The 22,859-nt window shown below is 39.2% G+C and overlaps 3 protein-coding genes across 5 annotated transcripts; all 3 read right to left on the bottom strand.

The window, feature by feature from the left end:
- Positions 1-3,637: 3,637 nt before the first annotated feature.
- LOC117481919 (forkhead box protein D2-like) lies at positions 3,638-4,516 on the bottom strand. The gene has a single exon (XM_034129857.1). The coding sequence runs from the start codon at positions 4,514-4,516 to the stop codon at positions 3,638-3,640; it is 879 nt and encodes a 292-aa protein (XP_033985748.1).
- Positions 4,517-6,098: 1,582 nt separating this feature from the next.
- On the bottom strand, positions 6,099-10,944 carry zglp1 (zinc finger GATA like protein 1). Of its 3 annotated transcripts, none has more exons than XM_034130494.1 (5): positions 10,825-10,944; positions 8,301-9,623; positions 8,086-8,198; positions 7,456-7,549; positions 6,099-6,983 (listed from the first exon to the last, which is right to left on the bottom strand). In XM_034130494.1, exons 2-5 carry the CDS (start codon positions 9,608-9,610, stop codon positions 6,851-6,853), a joined length of 1,650 nt encoding a protein of 549 aa, XP_033986385.1. In that variant the 5' UTR covers positions 9,611-9,623; positions 10,825-10,944; the 3' UTR covers positions 6,099-6,850. The 3 variants fall into 3 exon arrangements, with proteins under 3 accessions (XP_033986385.1, XP_033986384.1, XP_033986386.1); XM_034130493.1 differs by having other exon boundaries at positions 10,876-10,939; XM_034130495.1 differs by lacking the exon at positions 10,825-10,944 and adding an exon at positions 10,213-10,335.
- A 1,138-nt stretch (positions 10,945-12,082) lies between these two features.
- On the bottom strand, positions 12,083-15,362 carry fdx2 (ferredoxin 2). The gene is made up of 5 exons (XM_034130492.1): positions 15,144-15,362; positions 14,633-14,684; positions 13,596-13,702; positions 13,418-13,505; positions 12,083-13,298 (listed from the first exon to the last, which is right to left on the bottom strand). The coding sequence occupies exons 1-5, from the start codon at positions 15,328-15,330 to the stop codon at positions 13,142-13,144; spliced, it is 591 nt and encodes a 196-aa protein (XP_033986383.1). The 5' UTR covers positions 15,331-15,362; the 3' UTR covers positions 12,083-13,141.
- Positions 15,363-22,859: the final 7,497 nt, after the last annotated feature.

The raw sequence follows: 22,859 nt of genomic DNA, 5'->3' as shown, positions 1-22,859 counted from the left end.
ATTCAATGGGATGATCAATTTATGAAGAAAACTTTAGTCTTCCAAATAGCGTGGTGTTGAGCTGGTGTTGAGCTTGATGCATAACTCCTGGCATAATGAATATGCTAACCTCACAGAAAACTATGAATGATAAATGAATCAAATGTCAAGGTATTCATGATGAAAAAAAAAAACCTTTACAGTTGGTTTACTTATCAGAGAAAGGAAAAACCTGAATCAAAGAAAACTTCTGTTTCCTGTATTCAATTGATAAACAGTAACGTGGGAAAACAATTATATTTTACTGTATGTGGCAGTTGGTTTGCGGTCATTTAAACATATGTGACTCTGTTCAGAACTATTGAAAAATATGCACGTACTTGCAAGATACAGGATAACATTTTTGTCCTGCCTGATCTTTAGGCACTGTAGAGAAAACAATGACTGCACGATATAGTGAGCTGGTAGCCAAACAACAAATAAATAATCCACTGTTAGGGACGCATGAATAAAGCAGCTGATGCCAATCTGCCACTTCAGGAGTCTGCCTGAACAAAATATGCTCCTATGGAGGAATGCATATCTCAAAATCGATACAAATAAAACTGGAATACGGGCGCCTATAGTATGATAACAAGCCTCTTCCAGTAAAAAGAAGAGACCCTTAGAAAAACAACAGAGATCTGCAGGTAATGAATGTATGCAAAAGAGGTCAACAACTGGAACCTTGAACCTCTTCGGCCCCCGTTTCCAAAATGTCTCCAGCGTCTACAGACAACAAGTACTTCAGGAGAATAATAACTTAGTCCAAGCAAAGAACAACATACTCCAGGGGAACAATGATGACCTCCAGGCAAAACCAGAGCCCTCAAGGAGAAGTGCCAAAAGATGGCCTCTGATATATGACTACCTTTTAATAGTGAATTCAACTTGGTTGCTCGGGAGGAGGATCAGGGGAAATAAGAAGAGAAGTAGAATGAGAGAAAATAAGCAATCTGTAATAATTCAACCATCAGGAAAAACCCTTCATTAAAAGCCTTACCTTTGGGAGACATTCAAGGGTTTCCACACTGGGGATTAAAACATTATTAAAGAAAAAAGTCTGAGGTAATGACATGGACAAAACGTTGGATGATAAGTCAGGGACCACTTTTGAAGAGGATGCCAAACCTGGTTGCTATTTAATGAATGTTGATGGCAAGGTGGTTTAGTCTATACCAGCCGTAGGATATTTGAGGGGGATGAGAGAGGTCAGCATCCTGCTTTTTTTCTAAATCACCAAAAGACCTCCCTCTTGTTAACCTGCCTTCCCTCTCCATCATCCCTGAGACATAGACACCGTAAATGATTGAGAACTATTCAATTTTGATGAATCATGGCTTTTGTAGCCTTTAAAGAACTAGTTAGGTTACCCAGGAAACTCAAACTGCACATGTTGTTAATCATCTCATGTGATGCTGCTTCGCCAATCAAATTGCGTATTGTAACAAGCATTGCGACTCGAGTCAGTGAGTGAGATACACACACACACACAAAGGGGAGAGACTGTTTTTTGCCAGTTAAAGAAAACATATATGTAAGTTAGTTGTGTTTTTAATAAATGATATTGGTTGAAAAAATATAACAATGTCAATGTAATAAATACAAATTATGAGAATGTAAGAATTGTTGGTTGACTTTAAAAAACTATGATGATGATGATGATGATGATGATGACAAATGATTCCTTTACAATAGCAATACACTCACTCTTTTGACCCCACTCTGATGTAATGATTTATTTTTCAAATAGGTGTGCAGGGCTGACATGCTGGCATGTACACTGTAATTGAATCAAATTCAAATATGGCCAAGAGTGCCAGGAAATGAAAATTGCTCCCTCAAGTGTTAACTCGGTGGGAGGCAGCGGTTTGCAGATGAGCCACAGCACACTGAGACCAGCAGCTACATCCTGGAAGAGATGTCCTCCGTACAGTACATTAAACCAGTGTCCTTCTGGAGTAGATCAAAGTAAAATTGTACCTACATCTTAGTTGAATATTTTAAATTAACACATTTATTTTTAGCAGTAAAAACATGTTTTAATGTGCTGGAATTAATTGGCCTTGCCCCTTCACATGTTATAGAAATACTGGAAAATAGAAGCAATTGCATTGCAATGTCGTTGTAATGAGCAATGCTTTTCTTTTCTGCATTGATGAGATTAGACACTGCAGGGTATTAATAATCATTACACTGCAGATTGGTTTTCTAACCTCTAATGTACTGCTTGTTCTTACCAGTGTTGATATCTGTCCACAGTTTAAATTAGTGTTACACAACTGCTTACACACTCAACTTGTTTTACATGCTCTTATAATCTCTGACACAGAGACACAAGCCTTTAGACATAAAGTCAGTCCCTCACTCATTTACAAATAACTAATAACACAACATATGAGATTTATGTATGTTGAACAGACAGAAAAAAAAGTTAAATTGTGATGACACATTGATGCATCTCTAAAATACTGCATACTGTAATTGTATGAGGGTTCGTTTTACTGCTAAGACGATACAAATAGACTACTTGATCCTGTAAAGCACTTTGAATTGCATCACTGTATGAATTGTGCTATACAAATAAATTGCCTTGCCTTGCCTTGCCTTACTTGACTAAATATCATGTTTTTGTACTTGAACGAGCTGAACCCAACTTCCTAAAAGAAGGGGCAATTTGTACTGCTCAAATGTCTACAAATCAATAAAAACAGCACCGTACCTCCGATTATTAAGGACAGAGGTGCAGTTTGACGCCTGATTTTGAACACATGCTATACGTTCATGCCACTTATAGGCTGCAGATGAAGACAAAACCAGCGCGTGTTGAATTATAATTATCGTTATTATAGCTGGACCTCTTTCGCACACAATGTGGAGGAAATCATTCACTTAAGAAAATCAATAAACAAGAAGGGCCGGTGAGATTAAATGTGCTCACTTGTGGTCATATCATATTTTTCATCCACAGCAAAAAATCAATCGATGTCATCCGAATTAATAAATGATGTCAAGTCCCTTTGCAGACAAGTAGGCCTACTGTTTGAGCAAATCCAAGGCCTATCAGAAAAGAGCTGCATCTTATATTTCCCATATTTGCATAATACTTTTCTACTTTTTATATGTTTACTATTTCTTATAATATATATTTTTTTTTACATTCTGATGTTTAAATTAAGTGTTTTGTTTGCCCAAAAATGAACTGTAAAGCCACATTTGTTTATGTGTGGAATTATTTTAAGGATATGGAATATTTTTTGCTCATTTGATTCTTTTGTATTTCGAGCACATCTTGCAATTTATATTTTGTTCAAATAAAAGAGACAGCAACCAGGCATTTGTAATACAGTCAATAAAAGTAAAATGTTGTAATATGTATTGCTGTATTTACATATATTATTTGATAGTGTCTAATTATAAACTTGCTCAGACTTAGTTAATTCAATGATTTAGAACATATTTAAGGACTGTACAATAGGTTTTTGAAAAACACGTAAAAAATATGGTTGGAGGCCTGTTTGCATGCCATCTATAAAAACTGAATTTATTTAAAATGTACCATATTCTCATGCCGAGAGGAAGGATATAGGCCTACAGGAGACAGACAGTAATCAAAACATTAAAATGAATTAGACGATACTTTGATGATCCGAGTGGGGAAATTAGAAAGCTGAGAAACAGGGTAGGTGGGTATCATTCCGTGCAGGGGGGGTTGAAGCCAGTTTGGAGCCAGAGATGGGATAGCAGTGCAGCGTCCCGGGTCGAAATGTTCAAAAGTTATACATGAGGGAAAATTCTTGGAGAGGAGCGAGGAGAGTGCAGGTATGACGCTGCTAACAGGTGGGATGCTAGATCTCGTGAGGGGACTAAATCCACTTCCTAAGCCCAGATCTTGGTACAAATCCTGCCCCTGGAGACTCATCCTGTGCGTCCCGAGGAGAGGAAAGACGGGGCTACTCTCCTTAACCCTGGAGTCCTTCATTGTCCCTAAATTAAAATGTGGCCTCTTGAAGCGTTTCCTTCGCCGAAGAAAACTCCCATTTTCAAACATATCTGCCGACATGGGGTCCAGGGTCCAGTAATTCCCCTTGCCAGGGTTCCCAGTCTCCCGGGGCATTTTGATAAAGCAGTCATTCAGAGACAAGTTGTGACGGATGGAGTTCTGCCATGCGGGGAACCTCTCTCGATAATACGCAAAGCGCTGGCTGATAAAATCACAGATCTCACTCAGGGTGAGTCTCTTTTTCGGGCTCTGGAGGATGGCCATGGTGATGAGAGCGATGTATGAGTATGGGGGCTTCACCGGGACGGATCTCTCGCCCGGACTATCCTGCAGACGCTCTGCAGAGTCTTCCTCCTCACGAGCTCCATGGGTGAGGGATGAAGCGCTTTGCTCAACAACATGAGTATTGATCACAGACAAATCTGCATTACTTCCGTCCGTCTGTCCCACCACGTCAATGTCCGGCTCATCCATGAGTCTGCTGTCTGAGGTCATGGTCCGGAGGTCCGGTGGCACCTCGGCCCCGACCGGCAATGATCTCGCATGACGAACAGACCACCTTCTCAACTTTCATTCACAAAAAAAGCTGCGCATCTCACCAGACTTTTCAGCCTACTCTAAACTTTCTTCTCCTCCTCCTCCTCTTCCTCCTCCTCCTGCAATAAGTCTGTCTTCATCAAAACAACAGCAGACACATATGTGACCAGGGAGCTCTAAAGGTTGTAACGGTTTTAACTAAATAATACTACAGTCTATGGTTTTAACTAAATAATACTTCGGCTAATGAATATTGTACTCTGACAATTACAATGATTATACTTGGATCACAAAGATGTCAAAGGCGTTTTATACACGCATTATCAGATGCTGCTCTGGATTTTATTTTTTTCTGATACAGTTTAATTACAACTTTGATTTATTATCCCAAGTGGGAAATTTGTCTTGCACCTTGCAGCCATGTGACAACCAAACCACACAGATTAAAATATGAGATAAACATAGAATAGATGTACAACATCTGCACATGAAATAACAACAAACATGCACACTCTCATAGCACAATGTACATCAAGGGACAGCATTACATACGTCCTGGTGTACATCAAGCCATCACTACACAGTCATGAGTGGTTAACATGATCTCTATTGACTTATCCTGAACATTCAACAAGGATTTGACATGCACATCCAAACCAAAGAGGGTAGTTGCTGAGCAGAAAGTACAAGCAATCATGAAATAAACAAATAAATAGGCTCTAATGTTCACTCTTTTATTGCACCTATGTGACGTTTCGAGCACAACTACTCCTTAGTTTGCAATAAATAAGGAAACATTGCCTTGTGAAAGCCATTTTTTTCATTTCATTATGACCATTTAACAGTTTGATGGCATGAGAAATACAACATTTTCACTCGGTTACACAAGGCCTTAATTACTTTCAATCTCCAGTTTTTTCATAACTGAAAACAGTGCAGCTGCATACATTACTCTCTTTACACTTAATGCATTTCAAATGTGCTGGTCCATATATGTTTTGCCATCTAGATGTTTTATTGTGTTGTATTCTGGCTCAAACATTCATCAGGGTTTCCTGTTGATATTGAAGTTACCACAGCAGGTGATATTGTAAACATTAAAATATGCTGAAGGTTAATATAAAGTAAGCACAATCATTTTATTGAACTCGTTTCTATCTTTATGTTTTTGGCTTACACATCGCTCATTTCCTTCGGTGTTGCTCATAGCAACATTCCTATTGATGGTTTGGCACATGGTCACAGAGGCAACACTGGCTGTTTCAAATAAGAGGACGACGTAATGCGTTTTGAAATAATAGCTGCACTGTATCAATCCATGAGAGACCACCCACTTGGCAAACGACCTGCACTGCAGGGTGGGCTGAGGAAACTGTGGGAAGTCTCGTTAATGAACAATTATTCCCTGTACCTCTAGTTTAATATGATATTTATCCATCTGAAACTATTCCACTATTTTATAATCTCAGCAATTTTCTTCAGGGATTTATACAAAGAGCAGTTCATATAATATCCCTACAAAGAACCAAGAAACAAATGGGAAGTTTCATACTCAATTTATTACATACCAAAACCCATATTAAGGAAATCAGTGCATCAATAAAACCCAAACAAACAAAACAGGAAAAAACAAGTATATTTAGAAACAATGACAAAGGACCTTAATTTAAAGTGTATAACTAATGAACATAGCAGTCAGCTGGGAAGGTCAAAATAAATCAATTGTTTTGCAGTTGATGACAGTAAACACAACAGTTGCCGCTGTTGGTCCTGTACAGAAATAACTTTCCACTTCAGCAATCTGGCACAGCTTTTTATTATATTATTTAAATGTTTGACAATTATGACTTATCTACTGAATGAGTCCACTTCAGGGCCGGAATAAAACTACATTGATAAAGCAAACTGTCCTTATCAGTATATCCCTCCTTGTGTAGAGGAAAATAATCCCAACAATAAATTGTGTCTCACATGCTACAACGAGGTTAGAAGGTAGCAAACATAGGATCAGTGAAGTAAAGATTGAAATGTGGATGTCCTCAAAATGTTTAGAGACTCAAGATTAGTTTACTGTTGTATACAGCACATCTAGAGCAGCCATAGACACAAAGGGAATTGTCTCTGTTGCCTGAGGTGCAACCTTGTGGCAGTGAACCTAATTTAAATACGGGGTCAAATAAGACGCTGCGTGCTGCTCCTCTCTCATGCAGTCCCATCTGTAGTTAATTGTAGTGGACAAAAGTGTTCAAATCTGCAAATGTGTGTAGAGCTTTGTCACACTGTGTACGTTCCCTAGGTGCTTTGTTTGCGCTGAGCTGTGGTCAGCCTCACAAAGTTTCCACACTTGAGGCAGCAGGAGTTGGAGTTGCCCTCTTTCCTCGGGATATGCCAGCAGTAGACACAGCGCACTCTGTACTTCTTATACCTTAAAGAGTGAAGAAGAAAATGACAGCCAAATGAAACTTTCTTCTTTGTTGGCATTTATCTATGACATGTATGTGTCCCAGTTTATTGTCAATCAAGGATCACTGCTACACAGATGCAAAGTGGTGTTTATTTATGCAGGCTAGAAGAAAACAAGCCAATCAACATATTCATATTAAGCGATGAATATGGCCGTCAGAGTATGTTTGCCGTTCATACACTTTAAATGGATTAACTTTCAAATGTACCACTCAAAACAGTGCAGTAGTACAACTTTAGACTGTGGTATGAAGTCAACTGGTCTTAATCTTGGTATTAGACTTTGGATCCTGTTGTTCGTGATAATAACTAAAACCATCAATCTTCATTAAAGCCAATCCAAAAAAAAGGTATACTGTAGAAAAGTTATATTTCTAAACTATTAACATTACATTTTGATGCGACATACATTCAACAGTGTTGGTATGAGCTACCTTATTCCACAGGCATTGCAGAGTGGGGTCCCGTCCTCTGCGTCCCTCCACATCGGGGTCTTCCTGGTGCAGCACGATGCACAGACTTTCCCCTCTGGTGAGACAGAAAGAAAACCTCTCTTTAGTTATTGTACAGTACTTTTTAACTGAGTGTATGTGTACAGAAAATAAAGAAAGTGCTTGTGGTTAGAACCGATTGTTTGCTTAAAATAAACACTATATTTCAGAAAAAAGTTATACTGAAAATAACTGGTATATTCTGGTTATTCAAGGAACAAATTGGAGCCTAAAATGGTATTAGGATGCTTTTCCTGAGGAATGCTGCAAAGTCTAGATCTGATGTGTTGGCGTCATCTAGTGGAGAAAATAGGAATTTAGTGCAAATACATACGAACACATACGTTTTTTGTGTGTTTCTGGATGCTAAATCAAGGGTCTGAAGATGGAGTCATATGTTCTACAGATGTAAAAGTCTTCAGAGACAAACGTGTTATTTAGGACGTTATACTGTAAATACAATTGACTTTATCTTATCTAATTTATAATGAGATAACTCAATTAAATATTGCAGGAGCTCCACATTTCTGATGCATAAACTGACATTGGTGGAGGCACTCGAGTGTTACTCACTGGAAACACTGGTCATCCAGGAACTCTCCTCATCAGAGCTGCTGGTTTTAAGGGATATCTGTGACGTCCGTGTCCTCAGCCTCCGTTTTCTCACACTCTTGCGGAGCTCCTTACTGCAGCAAAAACAAATAAATAAATATCAAAAGGGTTTGACTAAACTTTGTCATCACTGTTTTGTAAAAGCCATTGCAAACATGTAATGAATTTCACACTACCTGTACATTGAAGTTATGAGGAGCCGACTTTGTTCCCTGTTGTCGTCCAGCTCTGTGTCCATCCTGAACGTCACTCCCTGGAAGTCTGGGTCTTGTATATTAGCACTTCTCCTGGGATTAAGTTGTTTTCTCAGAGTCTTGGTTCTCCACTGCTGGGTAGATGGAGCAGCACTTTCCTCCTTTTGCACAGACCTGGGTTCTAGTTTTAATGTTTCAGAATGTGAGGAGTTTGTTTCTCCATTAAAACTTGAGGTTTGCAGTAGTGCAATCGGAGGGCATTTTCCCCCTATGTTAGCATTTGGATGTTCTGGTTTAAATGCTGTGATTTTGTCATCTTGCTTTGCACATGACTGACATTTATCTGCATTGCTAAATAAAAGTGATGCTGATTGTGAAGAAGGCAGGATGGAGCTCAGAGGTGACAGCTGGGTGTCACATAGGGGCTCTATAGACAGAGCAAGGTTTGCATTGTGGTCTAGTGCTCGCTTTGACATAGCCACACTTGTATCTGCATTTGAATTAAAAGTTGTCTGGGCATTTAGGCATGCATAGGGATCAGAGAAAGGCTCATGCAAATTATTGTTTTCAGAAGAGAAACAATGCTGGTTTGTTTCAACATTTCTGTTAACACTGAACACTGAAAAAGTGTCTGCTTTTTCAGTGATCAGTGACTGGAGACAGCGGCCCACCTTGGAGTCTTTCACACAGCCCTGTGGGATTTCTTGTCTCCCGTAGATTAGAAGAGATGGTCTCAAAGTGCATTCCACACTTACACAGTCACCTCCGATTCCCAGATCTGCTACATCTGGTGCTGCAGTCGACGATTTGTCTATTGAATGGCCCAATTTTGGGTTACATGGTACTGATTTTGGGTCTGACACCTCCGCATCTTTTACATGCAGAAGCCTCTCACACTGCAGATTGATTAGGCTCAGTACTTTCCAGGGGCTGCTGCATTTCAGATGTGGCTCAACCAAAGTTGTGACATTGTTGCTGTGACTTTCCTCCTTCACTTTTTTCATCTGATTATAGGACGACATGCAAGACAAATTGTGCTGGCAGGGACTATTAGATATTTGAAAAGAATGTGCATCCTCTTCTTCTTTTTGAACTTTAAAAGAATCTTGCCTAGAAGTCTCATGTAGCCACATGGAGGGTGAATTGATGTCCAGGAAACTGTTGTGGATGGGGGATGCTAGCTTTGAAACTTCTTGGAAAAGGTAGACAAGTGCTGAGTGGGAGCCCTCATGTTCAATTGCACTCTGGTTTCCCTGGATGAAGGCAGCTTGTGTCCTTGGTCTTGTGCTCATGTTGAGAAAGTGTCTGTCAATTATAAAAACAAACAACTTTTAGATCAGTACTTCACAATCAAACCTTCAGCTCGCTACATAAACAACTTGTTATACAATATTTTGTTTATTTTCAGTAGAGGTGGACATTAATAATTGCTTCATATTTAGACTCCACAATTTAAAAATGGGGACCACTATTTTAGAGGCTAAATGAAATATAAAGGATTTGCACAACATTGAATAATACGTTAACTGGGCTATATGTATGTCTAAATCTGTGGCTGCTAAAATGGATTGCTACACAAGCTAATGGTGTATTCAAAAACACAGTGAAAACATATAAGCTAGGGCAATTGAACTGTGTAACATTCTTTGTTTCCCAACTGTGACAAAGATTTGACAGTTAGACTAAAGAAAAGATGAACTTTAGAATATTTTCCTTGAAAAGGTTTGATTAGGCCGACATTAAAATATAAAAGATGGGCTAATATTCAGCTGGTGTCATTTTAGTTTTTTTTAAAAGCCTAACAATACCGAGCTGTCAATATAAATTACATGAATCCGCCTGTATCAACAAAGAGCCTTTTAAAAAAAATCTAAATATAACGTATATAACTTACCGGAAGGAATGTTGCAAAACGTCGAACTTTTCCTGTCGTTTAAAAGAGTTATAGAACACAAAATGATGCTTTGCGTTCTAGAATGTCAAATATTTTCGCGCTTTTTGCGGTGTTCGAATGTCGCGAGCGCAGAAGCCAGACAGATCGATATATTATACATTCAAGATTTAAAGAAATAGCTACAGCGAATCACTTCAAGTATTACAGATGTAATTTTCTTAATTCTCTCATATTTGCATCGAAAGGCTGTGTCTTCACTTGGGCCTCAATGTTTGGGACAACAACAAAAACTAGGAAAAACGACATTAGATGTAATGTATTTACTCTACAGTTTGCTCATAGGCTAGTTTGCTCATAGGCTAGTTTGTAGATCTACAAACTAGATCTCTGTAAGATCAATGATCGCATGATCGATCTTTCATCTGATCATGTATTCACTCTAAAAATTAAGTTTTTCGATCCTTCCTTATTTGTGACCTGTCATGGCTTCTATGGCGAACCACGTATTTAACATTAGGCCTTAAGATAACAGTTCAAAATGTTGACCAAATCAAATTTAAACAGTCCAGTACAGTCCACCCAGTTAGCCTGGGATCTTCAGCTAATGCTCACCTTAGATCTCCAAATCGATTATCAAATAAATGATAAAGTGTGCCAACTTACTGGGAATTCAAATCGCTGGAGCTGGTTGCTATGACTGGGTTGTTTTTTTGGACCATAGGAGGAGTTACACAGGTGTTTTGGGTTTGTTAGATTACACCTGCTGAGTAATAAAAGTGTTGCCCAACAGAGTTTCAGTTTGCAGCTGCTGCACACATCAACATAAATGCCTGTTCAGATGTTTTCTGGGTCAAGGTGGAGATTTTACTAGTGATGGCGAGATGAAGCCTTATGAAGCTTTGAAACTTTCCAGCCAATTGGTTCGCAAAAGGGTTCATCTCATGAGGCTTCATCATGGGCTTCATTTGAACACAAACCCCCAGTTGGTCAAAGTGTGTAAAACAGGCAGATTGGACATCTCAACAGTGTGCTCTATCTCATACCGAGTTCCCAATGAGTAAAACCTTAGAATAACTCTAAACAACGAACATTAAATCATATGTTCATGTTAACAATATTGTTTTTCTGACAGTTGAATGATTGTGATTGAAAAGCCTAAGGAGGCTGGTAAACATTGCAAAGAGGGATTTGTATTCTTTAATAATATTCATAAACTTAACCATGTTGTAGCCTGAGAAAGGCTAAACCATATCAAAGAATACATTTATTAACTACATTATCTCATTTAGCTGTAGCTTTTATATACAACAAAAAATACGTATTGTTCAGTCGTTGAACCAGGGACCCTGCGGTCGTGAGTCAGCTGCTTTCCAGCTGAGCCACAGCACACACACACTGAATCTCCCTGAAAACACTGCGCCATATTTATTCCTGTATTTATTCCTGTATTTATTCATGTTTTTATTCCTACATTTATTTATGCTTTTATTTATTTATACTTAATGACATGTTCCGACCTCTATATAAGTGAGGGTCTGAGCTCTTTTCATTCCATCGTGTCACCAGCGGGCCCGGGTACAGGAGGGGTAATATGGTTCTTATTATACATCCATGGGTATTATGAGCGTTGTGGTTCAATCGATCTGAATCGCTTCCTGAAGCAGTCACGTGGTATCGACAGGCAGCGAGGCCTCGACGCAATACGTAACATCACTAGATTTTACCATCAATGACAGCCTGCTAATAATGCAGTGAACTACATTTGTTTATTTAAGTTTGGCTAAAATAATCAAAAGTGATATGTTTGTCCCATTTGAGTCCTGGTAGTAAGTGTCAGAGGCTGCTTGGTAATGATGGCAGTGTTCAAAAATAACTTTTTAAGAACGTTTTATTGCACAACTTTAAATATTTGTAATTTAAAGACATGATACACAGTTGACTTACATTTGTGCGTAAGGACAAGTACAGTAGACTTAACAAGTAAAAATGTAGATGTGAAAAACTCAATCCATGGCAACATGAAGCCCACATGCTTCAAAACTCATCTCAACCTTCATGCTGCTCGGTGAAATGCACAGCTGAACCAGATCAACTAATCACACCTTAATTACTTGAACCTGGTGAAGTGCTTTCAGATGCAATCACCAGGCGATCTTTAAAGCCTGATTGTTTTGCTTATATAGTGAATACTATGTAAGTTTTAACTGTCTAACTCTTAAACTGCAGGTCTTTTTTTATTTGAAATACACTGCATTAGACGATATGGCTTATTCTTCTATGTCTGGCTTCAGTACCATGCAGGAGAAAACATGATGTTTGACTTTGGGGAGCTAAATTCAGCAGGTAGTTACTGATAAGCTATCAAAACACCTACAAAACTTGGTACAAGATGAAAATTAAAAGTAATGCTATGCATACAATATCTGACAAGTGAAACAGTGTGACAATGATGGACCTACAGAAATGACTAAGAACATCATCTTGTCATACTTGTGCGTATATGAGCTGTAACAAGGAATGTTCCATTAAACAGCAAGTACTCTGTTAAAATAAAATGTCTCTGAAAATGTTTTTAACAAAGAACAGTTTGCGAGATTTAATGGTGTCTTGATACTGGCCTGAACAACAACCCATGTTAATAAATATATAGTCAGTTAAACTATCAGTTTTTTTTGGGAAGTAACCATTAATTTCCCCTTCAGAGAGACTTGTAGAGTCTGACTATAAGGATGTCATCTGCAGGCCTGTACTGTCATTGGTTAACTGTGGAATTTGTCAGTCTGCAAGAGGTCTCAGCAGTTGCCACGGACTTCACTATCCTAGCCGTGCATCTCTTTATGGGCGCCCCCTCACTCAACGAACACACATGGTGTATAGCTTGCAGCGCCACCCTCCAATTTTCTCCAGCTCTAGTCATCTGCTCCCCTTCTCAATGAGGTTTGGGAACATGGCCGTCCACGTAAAAGTTCCTGGTGACTTTGGGCAAGGTGAGCTCTATGCCCTCAAGCTCATGAGAGAGAATGATCTGGCATCCTAATCGGGAGTTCTCCTGAAGCAAGGGTGCCATGTCCAGCATGTCATCTTCCCTAGAGCACAAAGAGATATGTCAATATTTACAGCGATCTCGCTTTAACCTCATCATCACATACATTTGTTGAAATTCAAAATGTGTGGTTCAGAAAGTTATCATTTGGAGCAGAACTACCTCTCGTCGGGTTCTGGCAGTTTGTCAAAATGAGTATCATTTACATAGACGTGACATGTTGAGCAGGCCAGAGAGGCCTCGCAGGATCCTGAAAGAAAGAGAAACAAAAATAATGTGTAATAATATCCTCAAACCATGCATTAAATAATTATTTAGCTTTGACCATATATATTCTCACCTTCCAATTCAATTCCATGCCTCTGAGCGAGATACATGACGTTATCTCCCACCTTGGCCTTAACTGGGATCCTCCGGCCAGAGCGGTCGATATACACCACGTTTACCCTAAACAACAGGAAGTTCAAAAATTATTTAGCCTTACTGGCAAGGTTTGAATCATGATTTAAAGATTAAACAGAACTCCAGTGGAATGTAGGAAAAAAACGTTTCTGTTCCCCCAAAAAATCCCACAAAGAAACGTCTTATGTGACTGTAGTTCTACAGTGAATACGACTACTTCTTGAGAAGCCTAAATTCAAGAGCACAGGCTGTTTTCCTTAAACTATATTACATTTCTCCAACTGCTACTCATCATGTAGGTAAACAAAGCAGTTTCCAGCTGAAAGTTGCAGTGAGAGAAGGCAAACATGGGCATATGCGATCCAGTACAGAAAACCTCGGGATTCTGCAGGAGATTGAAAAACCCTCCGTCAATAAATATTAATTACAGAGTCCGAAAATTACATGGACAGGACTTTAGACATCAGGCACATTATTACCAATATGAAATGGTAGTAAAACATAGTGCTTTTTGCTTCCAAGGACACACCTCCACTATCTGGGGCCATTCAGAGTTCAGTGTCATCGCTGAAGGACACTCTTACATGTGTACAGGAGGAGCAAAGGATCAAACCACAAGCTCTGAACCGCATCAGCCACAGATCTTGTACTAAATCAATTAAAATGTATTGTATCAATGTGCACCGTTACATTGTCTTTGTAAAATGCTGCATATGCATGCTATGAAGGTTTCGTGTTTAGAGTCCTTTTGACTCAGTTTATGCTCCGAATGTAGTCCAACAATAAAATGCAGATGAAACATGACTCAGCAAGCTTGAATCTTTCCCCTGATAATTATATTTAGCCTCTACTCACTTGAACTCCACATGTTTAATGTTTGATAGTATTATCGGGTATTTAAACAATCATGTGTTCATAAACTAATACATGCTTTGCTGTGTACAACGTATCAATAAAATAAACCTTGTAACTTACACATCCTCCGGGTCCTCTGCATTCGAGCTCCCCTCCTCACTGTGGTACACAGCTGTAAAAAAACAACAACAGGACCGTTAGTGTTTCTGCTGTCAGTGGCAATCTCAGCTCTTCCTGGCGGTACCGGATGTGGAAGGGTTTTACTTGTTGCATGAAGTTTCACAACCCAATCGGGGAATGTTGATGAAGTTACACAAGTGTTATTGAGAGGACTTTCGACTCTAATAACTGTTGTTTTCCACCGACCACCAGCGAGCCAAACTGGGCATGAACACTTTAAACTTGTGTCCTTACTGTAAGGTAATTATTATATGTACAGCACTTTGGCTCGACCAAAAATCGTTTTAAATGTGCTATGAATAAAACTTGATTTGATTTGATTTGATTTGAAACTTGGGTGTGAAAAAATAGATAACTTATCATCACTTATTCAGACGTATCGTTATCAAATAGCCAGAGAGAAGAACTAGCCTGTGACTGAGGCTAAATGTTAGCAAACTGCACCACTCACCTATACTTGTCTGCAAGTGTCGATTTATGGTCCGGAAGCTGTCGAAGGAACCCTTCCTTTGTAATTTACCCACGCTGTTCACACAGCTCTTTAACCTGTAGAACGGGCATGTGCTACAGTCCGGGATAGATCGAGAAAGTCTCAAAGTCAGTCCCATGCTTGAGCGGACTGCAGCGGAGGCCGCCATGATTCTGTTTTGGTCACATGACCGGAAGCGGCCAATAACAAAAGAGCGCTGGAGGAGAGACGTCTGTGCTGTGATGCACCTCTGTGACAGCAGAGGGCGCTGCTGCTCCAAGCGGACAGGCGACGGTTCTTATACATCCATGGGTGAGATGCAAGTTTGCTATTTTGTACATAGTTTTGAGGTATTAGGAACAATCATCCATCTATTTTAAAAACAATGAAAAGTAATACAAAAAATATTTGAAACAAATAAAGAAAATATAACCATTATGGTGACAGATTTCCGACAAATATTACATAACAAAATAATATGGTAAAAAACCAAGAGTGCAAATAGAGACAACACAGATAGCATTGAGATTGCTTTCTTATTTGTTCTCATTCATTTCTCAAGATGGGTTCAGTCATAAGTGATGAGGAAGTTGCATATTTTTTCAGATTCAACTCATTGTGGCTGTTTTTCTTCTTACTCTACATTAGCATACAATGGTCCTCTTTATTTTCACTTTCAACTAGGACAGTGATATGCCTTTCAAAGTTATGCCCATGGTTAAGGAAGCAGTTCTGCAAAGTTAAAAAAATCTGAATACAATACAACATTTCAGATAGTGTTAAGCTTCAAACTTTGCAATACTACACTACAGTGAATGCATGTTGTGCCATGTTTATGTTTGCTCTAGATGAAGACAAAGCTAGATAACGAATCTATGGAGGCTGGCAGCAGAAAACTGTTTTGTTTGACTGTCCACTAAAGATAGAGAAGCGATGTTATGACTAGCGGCAGGTGAAGAAATCAGGCGCTCTGTTTTCTCTGTTCCCCTCTGTCCTTGACATCCCCTTGGAGAGAAAGGAAGTTGTCCTAACAAAAAACTAAACTATTAACCACATATTCCCTTTACAGAGTTCTAAAACCTCAGAGGAATATTGTGTTCATATTTGAGACGGAATTTATAGGCTTCGGTACCCTCTTGTAAAGTACTACGGCACCATATATATTTTTTATATTTTCTTATTGTTCCTTCAGTGTCTCATAATGATCTGTTCTTTAGGGATTAAGCAACTCTTAAGTAGCATTTTAGGATAATATACCAACCCCCCCATCCGGATCTGGCTGCAAAGGTTCTTTCCGTGGTCATAAAAAGTAAATGGGGCACTTTCATGTCTAGTTTTTTATTTTATAGGGAGTTCTGGGAGTCAACTCACTGGCATATAGATTATTCTACTTTATATACTCTAAATCCACATAATGAAACACTGTTACACTTTCATATGCACTCTCACTTGCACACCTGCGCATGAAAAGTGTCCAGGGACAGTTTACCTGTGTGTCCGGGAAGTCTGTAGATTTGGAGCACTTACTATATCATGGCCCTATAGTCCTGGTATGGTGCAGGTGTGTTTGTGTGTGGTGTGTGTGTAGGGGTGTGGTGGGTGGAGGTTGTTACACGCTTGACTTGAGTATGAAGTGGCCCCTAGCTGTTCCTTCAGATTACTCTCCTCGTTCCCCAAAGACTAAGCAGTACAATAACTCAAACAACTCTGCATGCACACTCATACTTCCTTAAGCCCCAACACAACATAATACAATTCTTAAGACAGACATGCATATGCAACACACACACACACACACACACACACACACACACACACACACACACACACACACACACACACACACACACACACACACACACATGCACGCACGCACACACACACACATACATTCTTCCAACATATATAGCTCACCCAGAGGCCATGGACACCAGCACGTGTGGACATTTTTGCAGTGATAGAGCGATCCATCTGAATCTCCCCAGAGTCCAACATGTGTACGTGTATCGCTTTGTTCCAGTGTATGTTTCCAAGGACAGACACAGCACGGAAAAACACAACATTTCCCAGCATTCCTCTGGGTGCCGTACAATCACTCCCATCCCATTATTCTTTTTACCTAATAAACAATTCCCAGCTTGCCTATTACAACTGAATTGAGCCTTGTCTTTAGTCACTTGGAAAATATCATAACCAAATTATGACATTATTAAACTAGATGTTATTGTCTGTGTAGCTATAGTATACAAATAACTTGTATTTGTGTGCCACAGACCTCCATTAGAATGACCATGGGCACTGACATTTATTTTTGAGTCAAACCCACATTCACACAATCCTGCAGCTGTAAATACCAACTTTGTATGTAATTATCCGCATGCAAAAATAGCCCCCCCCAAAAAAAAATATTAATGTTTGAGGAACTTGCAAAACACTGCAGTTGCCAGCAGTTTGAGAAAAAATACATTTATGTATTTTGGTTATGCAAGCTATTAACAACATCCTTTTCTTGGGCTTGAAAGGGTTCATAAGGCCAAGAACTTTGTAGAATTGTAGAAATACATATGTTTGTATAAAGCCAAATATGCTAGGGGTTGCAAAGTAGATTGTAGAATGTCGAATAGTGGGTGTCTGATTGATTCATCACTGCCTTCATGCACATTTAGTTCCCCTTTTTAATGTTGTTCCTGGCTTTACTGTAAGTACATCATCAGTTATCGTGTTCTTTATTAGGACATGGGTTGAATGACGGCAGCTGTTTCATTTGATTTCACTTGTTTTACTGCCCTCCCTTTGAACAATCTGCTCAGAGTTAGTTGGATGTCAGATGGATGTTTTTAAGAGAGTGCAGAGTTTGAATGTTTCATGCCACAACATTAGCTTTAATGTTTTGAACAATGCAGCCCAGTGCCAGCAATTGCCAGCAGTTAAAACCCAAACTTTCCTTTTCCTTTGTGCCAAGCTTTATGAGAACATAGACCTTCTTTAGATGTTAAAACAACATTTTGAGTTGGTGCCATCCTGCTGACGTATTGACAAGAGGACATGTCTGAACCACTGAAACTGAGTTCCATTTAATGTCTTCTTAATGTTTTTATCACTGTTTGTGTGGGAATGTATGTGTTTATATGCGTGTGTGTACCTGCAGTTGTGTATATGCGCAGCATTGTGCAAGCTGCTCCATGACTCCCTCTCAGATGACTCACACACATGTCTGAGAGTAACTAATTAGAAACAGGTAAAAAAAAATAGAAGTGCCCCCATGCCCTTTCATGCTTGATCTGTGTGGGAAGGTTTGTTACTCAGCCAGACAAAAGGGAAACTTACCATCAATGTGAGTAAACACAGCAGTCTGGGACCTGGCATTATTACAGCTGCTTAGTCAATATCCCGTAATGCTTGTAGGGCACTTTCTCTATTGTGTGTCACACATATAAATAAAGGAACTCTTTAGGAGTCTCCCTTGAGCTCAAGGTTGTGTTGAGTTGTGGGCAATTAATGACCTTTTTCACACACAGCATTAAAAGCTGCACAGCGGGCAGCAGGGATAGTGTTTGTTTTAGCTTGAGGTCTGGATTTGGTTGAGTGGTATCAGTCTGTGGTCTGAGCGACTACCGTCTGCCCTGTGATAGACAGAGTTGACCGCTGACTGTTGACCTTTGACACCAGATAGAGAAAGGCTGCGAGCAGAGGTCAAAGACTTTGCCTGTCATGGAGGTTAAACGAATCATGTAAACAAATCCAAACTCAACAAGGAAGTCGCTGTTCTATTCAAATTGTGGTTATTTATGTCTACATTGGTTAAAAAAAAAAGAAGTGGAATGGTGGATAAGAGTTGAAGCAAAGACAAAGTTGAACGCATGTGCACACTGATAAAAATGATAATTTGAAGGGAGATAGACCTTTGTTATGTATGTTGGTCGGTTAAGTCACATTAAAGGATTTGAAATGATAATCTAGATATGTAATATTGTCAAGAAATCCAATAAATAGAAAAAAAATCACAATGCTTTAGTCTTTCTAGTCTACACTGTCTTTGACAACCAGCCCAAAGTCTTACTGCAGATACATCTTTAAAAGCAGGTCACAAATATATGGTTAATCTCCTTTAAAAAGTTGAATTATTTGCTATGTGGAATAGTCTGGCTCATTGTGTTCATTTTTGGGTTTTTAGTCAAGCGACAAACAATACTTATTCAGACCATCAGAATTATATTCCAATACATTATATTGCAGTTTTTCCCAAGGCTGCACTGAGTAATCCATTGGCTCTCCCTCTCCTCTTGTGCCATATGCAGGCCTGCAACCAACACAAACACAAAGCTGAATGCTAATAAATATGGGATGACTTGGCCAATTATGGAAATGAGCTTTTTAACTTTGCACTACTTTTGGAACTAATGCTAGCTTCTTTCATTGGAAAAGAGTTATCAAATTAAATGGCTTGTTCTGTAAATCCAGCCCTCAATTTTTTTTTTCACTTTTAAAAGAACAATATAATCAGAAAACATACCTGTCAATCAAAGTGGTTACCAGGGAAACGTCTGCATTTTGAGCCATTCTGTGAGCCAACGGCAGGCCTCCTCCTGTTGGCATGGCAGCAGAATGATTGATTGGCTTCTCAGGGAGAGAGAGAGCAGCTCCAGGCTTCCTCTCTCTCTCTTTCTTGCTGTGTGTTGTGTGTTAATGTGTGTGTGTCACTGTATAAATGCATTTTGATGTGGCGCTGTAAAATAGAATTGATTGACACTTCCTGCCTGTGTGTGTGTGTGTGTGTGTGTGTGTGTGTGTGTGTGTGTGTGTGTGTGTGTGTGTGTGTGTGTGTGTGTGTGTGTGTGTGTGTGTGTGTGTGTGTGTGTGTGTGTGTGTGTGTGTGTGTGTGTGTGTGTGTGTGTGTGTGTGTGTGTGTGTGTGTGTGTGTACGTGTGAATTATGGCTTTAACAGTGACTGTAATTGACCCTGCGTGATCCAGACTTGGCCCCCATGGAACCGTTAGTCAAAAACAGAGTACGATGTCTCTCTGGAGACCGAGGGGTGTTAAATCGTCGACAAACTGGACTCTGTTTCACTCCACATGATCCGGGTACAACTTTTCATTGCAGCTATAAATTGTATTTATACTTCAACAATATATCTCAAAATGAATGATGAGCATTCAGAACATGTCACGTCCGTTTGCTTTTACATTTAGAGGTTGTTTAATTAAATAAAACTTGAGTATGGGCACACAACAGGGTATACACACACACACACTACCCCTCAGTCCTACGTTGTGCAGGAGTTAGTTGACCACTAACCTTTCTTAAATTACCACGTCAAACTGTATTCAAGACCACGGCAGTGTTAAAGGATTACTTCACTCCCAAATTATCTAAATGTCTATCAGTTATTGAATTTGTGTTACCTTGATCTCCTAAAGAAACTTTGTTTATCTCGCATGCCTCCACAGTGAACAAAGTATCCAAAAACTGAGAAGTGAATAGGGGCTACATTTAACAACAGCAAAACTCACTCACACAACTCGTGCAGTATATTACAAGTCTCAGCATTCATCTAAGTGATATACAAATGGTCATTTTGGGTGTGAAGTACTCCTTTAAATCCAGCTTCTCAGCCAAACCAACACAACAGGATCAGGGTTCGTGTTTGCCTAAAAGTGAGCATCTCTGTTTTCACACGGTCTCTTATTCTCATCGATTGAGTGTCCAATGGAATATGTTTAGTTTTTTTTGACGAGCCTCTGTCTTTAAACACACTCCACAGTCTGCAAAAAAAAATCAACTACAAGTCTGGCCTTATACTGTAGGTTCCAAAAGTGCAGACAGGATGACAATAGACTGAACCAAACAGATTACTGGAGGAACTTCGGAAGAGTCAGAAGTTTGTGCTTTGCTTTCCTGTCTTCAAAGGATGTACAATCTACAGCAAAAATAATAATGTAACTTTAAAGAGAACAAAACACATTCCACATGTGGCATCAGGGTTTACGTGTTCCTGACTTTCTGATTACGTATTGTTTCATTTTGTTAACTATATTTGAATTCTTACCTTCTTTTTTTTGCTACAACTTCCAAGCAGCAAAGCGTTACACTTCTATCAGACAGGTCAAGACTTAGTTCATCATTTCTGCTTTTCCTTGCGTATTTCGTTCTGTCTCTTTTTCACGTTCTTCCTTTCCACTCCTGTCTCTCCAATGATCTCCCCTTCATGACCAAACAAAACACAAGCACTACTTTTATGTTATGTGTGTCTACACACAATAGTCAGTCTAAACAAGGTTATCAGTGCTGCTCCCAGACTTAAATGGCCCAAAACAGCACGAGAAACGAACCCCTTTTGTTTGTGGCTCAAATATATTATTTATTTTTTATTTAGTTGTTGCTTAGCTTGAAGTCAGCCAACATTTACAATGAAAAATATGTCCTTACATTTTTTTGTCTTCTCCAAAGACGGACACCACACTTGAAATAGTTAAAATGCACTTTGTATTTTTCAATAGGTAATGAACAGCCATATCACTAAATGTTGTTTTTTGTAAATAATGTGCTTTTTAAAAGAGCCGCATTTGTTCCTAGCCATTATAATTATAGTGGTGTATAGTAAATTGTTTTATTTTGTTTTCCAAAGTATAGGATCTGATATGTGGATCTTGTGGTATGTTTTTCTTTGCATGAATGTGTGCATGTAAAGCACATGTTTGGGTTGCCGTCTCCTGCCTGGGTGCTGTTATCATCTGGAGCTCACCGCTTTATCTTTGCACAGCAGAGATGATAAGGGACAACTCAGGACACGCTGTGGACCAGTCTGGAATGAGTCTCTGTTCACACACATGTGCGCACACACACACACACACACACACACACACACACACACACACACACACACACACACACACACACACACACACACACACACACACACACACACACACACACACACACACACACACACACACACACACACACACACACACACACACTCTTCCATTGAATAATAGCGCAAAAAGGGTACTGGAAAGGTATGTTGCAGTTGAAAATGACTAATTTGGCAGGATTAGGATTTGGCACCTGATTCACACAGGTCATCTTTAGTTCTTAGCTTGTTTCTCTAATGAATTCATTTTTTAAAGTACTTAAAACTGTTCAAGCACCTTCTGTGACTCAATCGGTTTTTAGGAATCTCAAAATGTTTTAAATAGTTCTGGATACTCTTCAGTGCAAACAGAGCTTGAGCTACTGAATGAGAATTTGTTCTGGGCATTATATTTTATCTTGGTGTCTTCTCTGATGTCGGTGTTTGTATCAAGAGCTCTGCTGCTGTTGAATACATGTGGGAAGATTCATCTTCAAGCTGTAAGAGAGCTGGGATGATTTAAGATTTAAGCAGCGCTTAAGCAAACTTAAACAAAGCCCTCGTTCTTTTTTAAATTACAGGCGTTTGTGCAGGCTAGAAGAGGATTATGACTTGACAGATTTATAGGGAGATGGATAGGAGAGAGTGAAAGAGAAGAAGAGGGATTGCCCAACTGGGTCAAATCAAACTCAGGGAAAGTCATCTAGTTCAAATTGGCACCAAACTCTTACTCTTATTACATTCTGCTTTCAACCATATTTAATGAAACAGATATTTTATTACATGAGGTATGATCCACAGAACCGCCACAGCTTTAATACATTCAAGATGATTATTTGTCATCC

The sequence above is a fragment of the Trematomus bernacchii genome, unplaced genomic scaffold (genome assembly GCF_902827165.1).
Source record: "Trematomus bernacchii unplaced genomic scaffold, fTreBer1.1, whole genome shotgun sequence".
Lineage (NCBI taxonomy): Eukaryota > Metazoa > Chordata > Actinopteri > Perciformes > Nototheniidae > Trematomus > Trematomus bernacchii.
The sequence above is the reverse complement of the archived record's forward strand: the minus strand, read 5'-3'. Positions and strand labels throughout refer to the sequence as shown.

What these genes read in the sequence shown, in the direction of transcription:
- zglp1 (XM_034130493.1), bottom strand. Translation starts at nt 10,931, where the DNA reads ATGGTCCAAAAAAACAACCCAGTCATAGCAACCAGCTCCAGCGATTTG. An exon ending in CTGGATGACCAGTGTTTCCA is followed by an intron (nt 7,550 to 8,085) that starts GTGAGTAACACT and finishes CTGTCTCACCAG; the next exon opens with AGGGGAAAGTCTGTGCATCG. An exon ending in TGCAATGCCTGTGGAATAAG is followed by an intron (nt 6,984 to 7,455) that starts GTAGCTCATACC and finishes TCACTCTTTAAG; the next exon opens with GTATAAGAAGTACAGAGTGC.
- LOC117481919 (XM_034129857.1), bottom strand. Translation starts at nt 4,516, where the DNA reads ATGACCTCAGACAGCAGACTCATGGATGAGCCGGACATTGACGTGGTG.
- fdx2 (XM_034130492.1), bottom strand. Translation starts at nt 15,330, where the DNA reads ATGGCGGCCTCCGCTGCAGTCCGCTCAAGCATGGGACTGACTTTGAGA. An exon ending in ACACTTGCAGACAAGTATAG is followed by an intron (nt 14,685 to 15,143) that starts GTGAGTGGTGCA and finishes GTTTTTTTACAG; the next exon opens with CTGTGTACCACAGTGAGGAG. An exon ending in GCAGAGGACCCGGAGGATGT is followed by an intron (nt 13,703 to 14,632) that starts GTAAGTTACAAG and finishes CCTGTTGTTTAG; the next exon opens with GGTAAACGTGGTGTATATCG.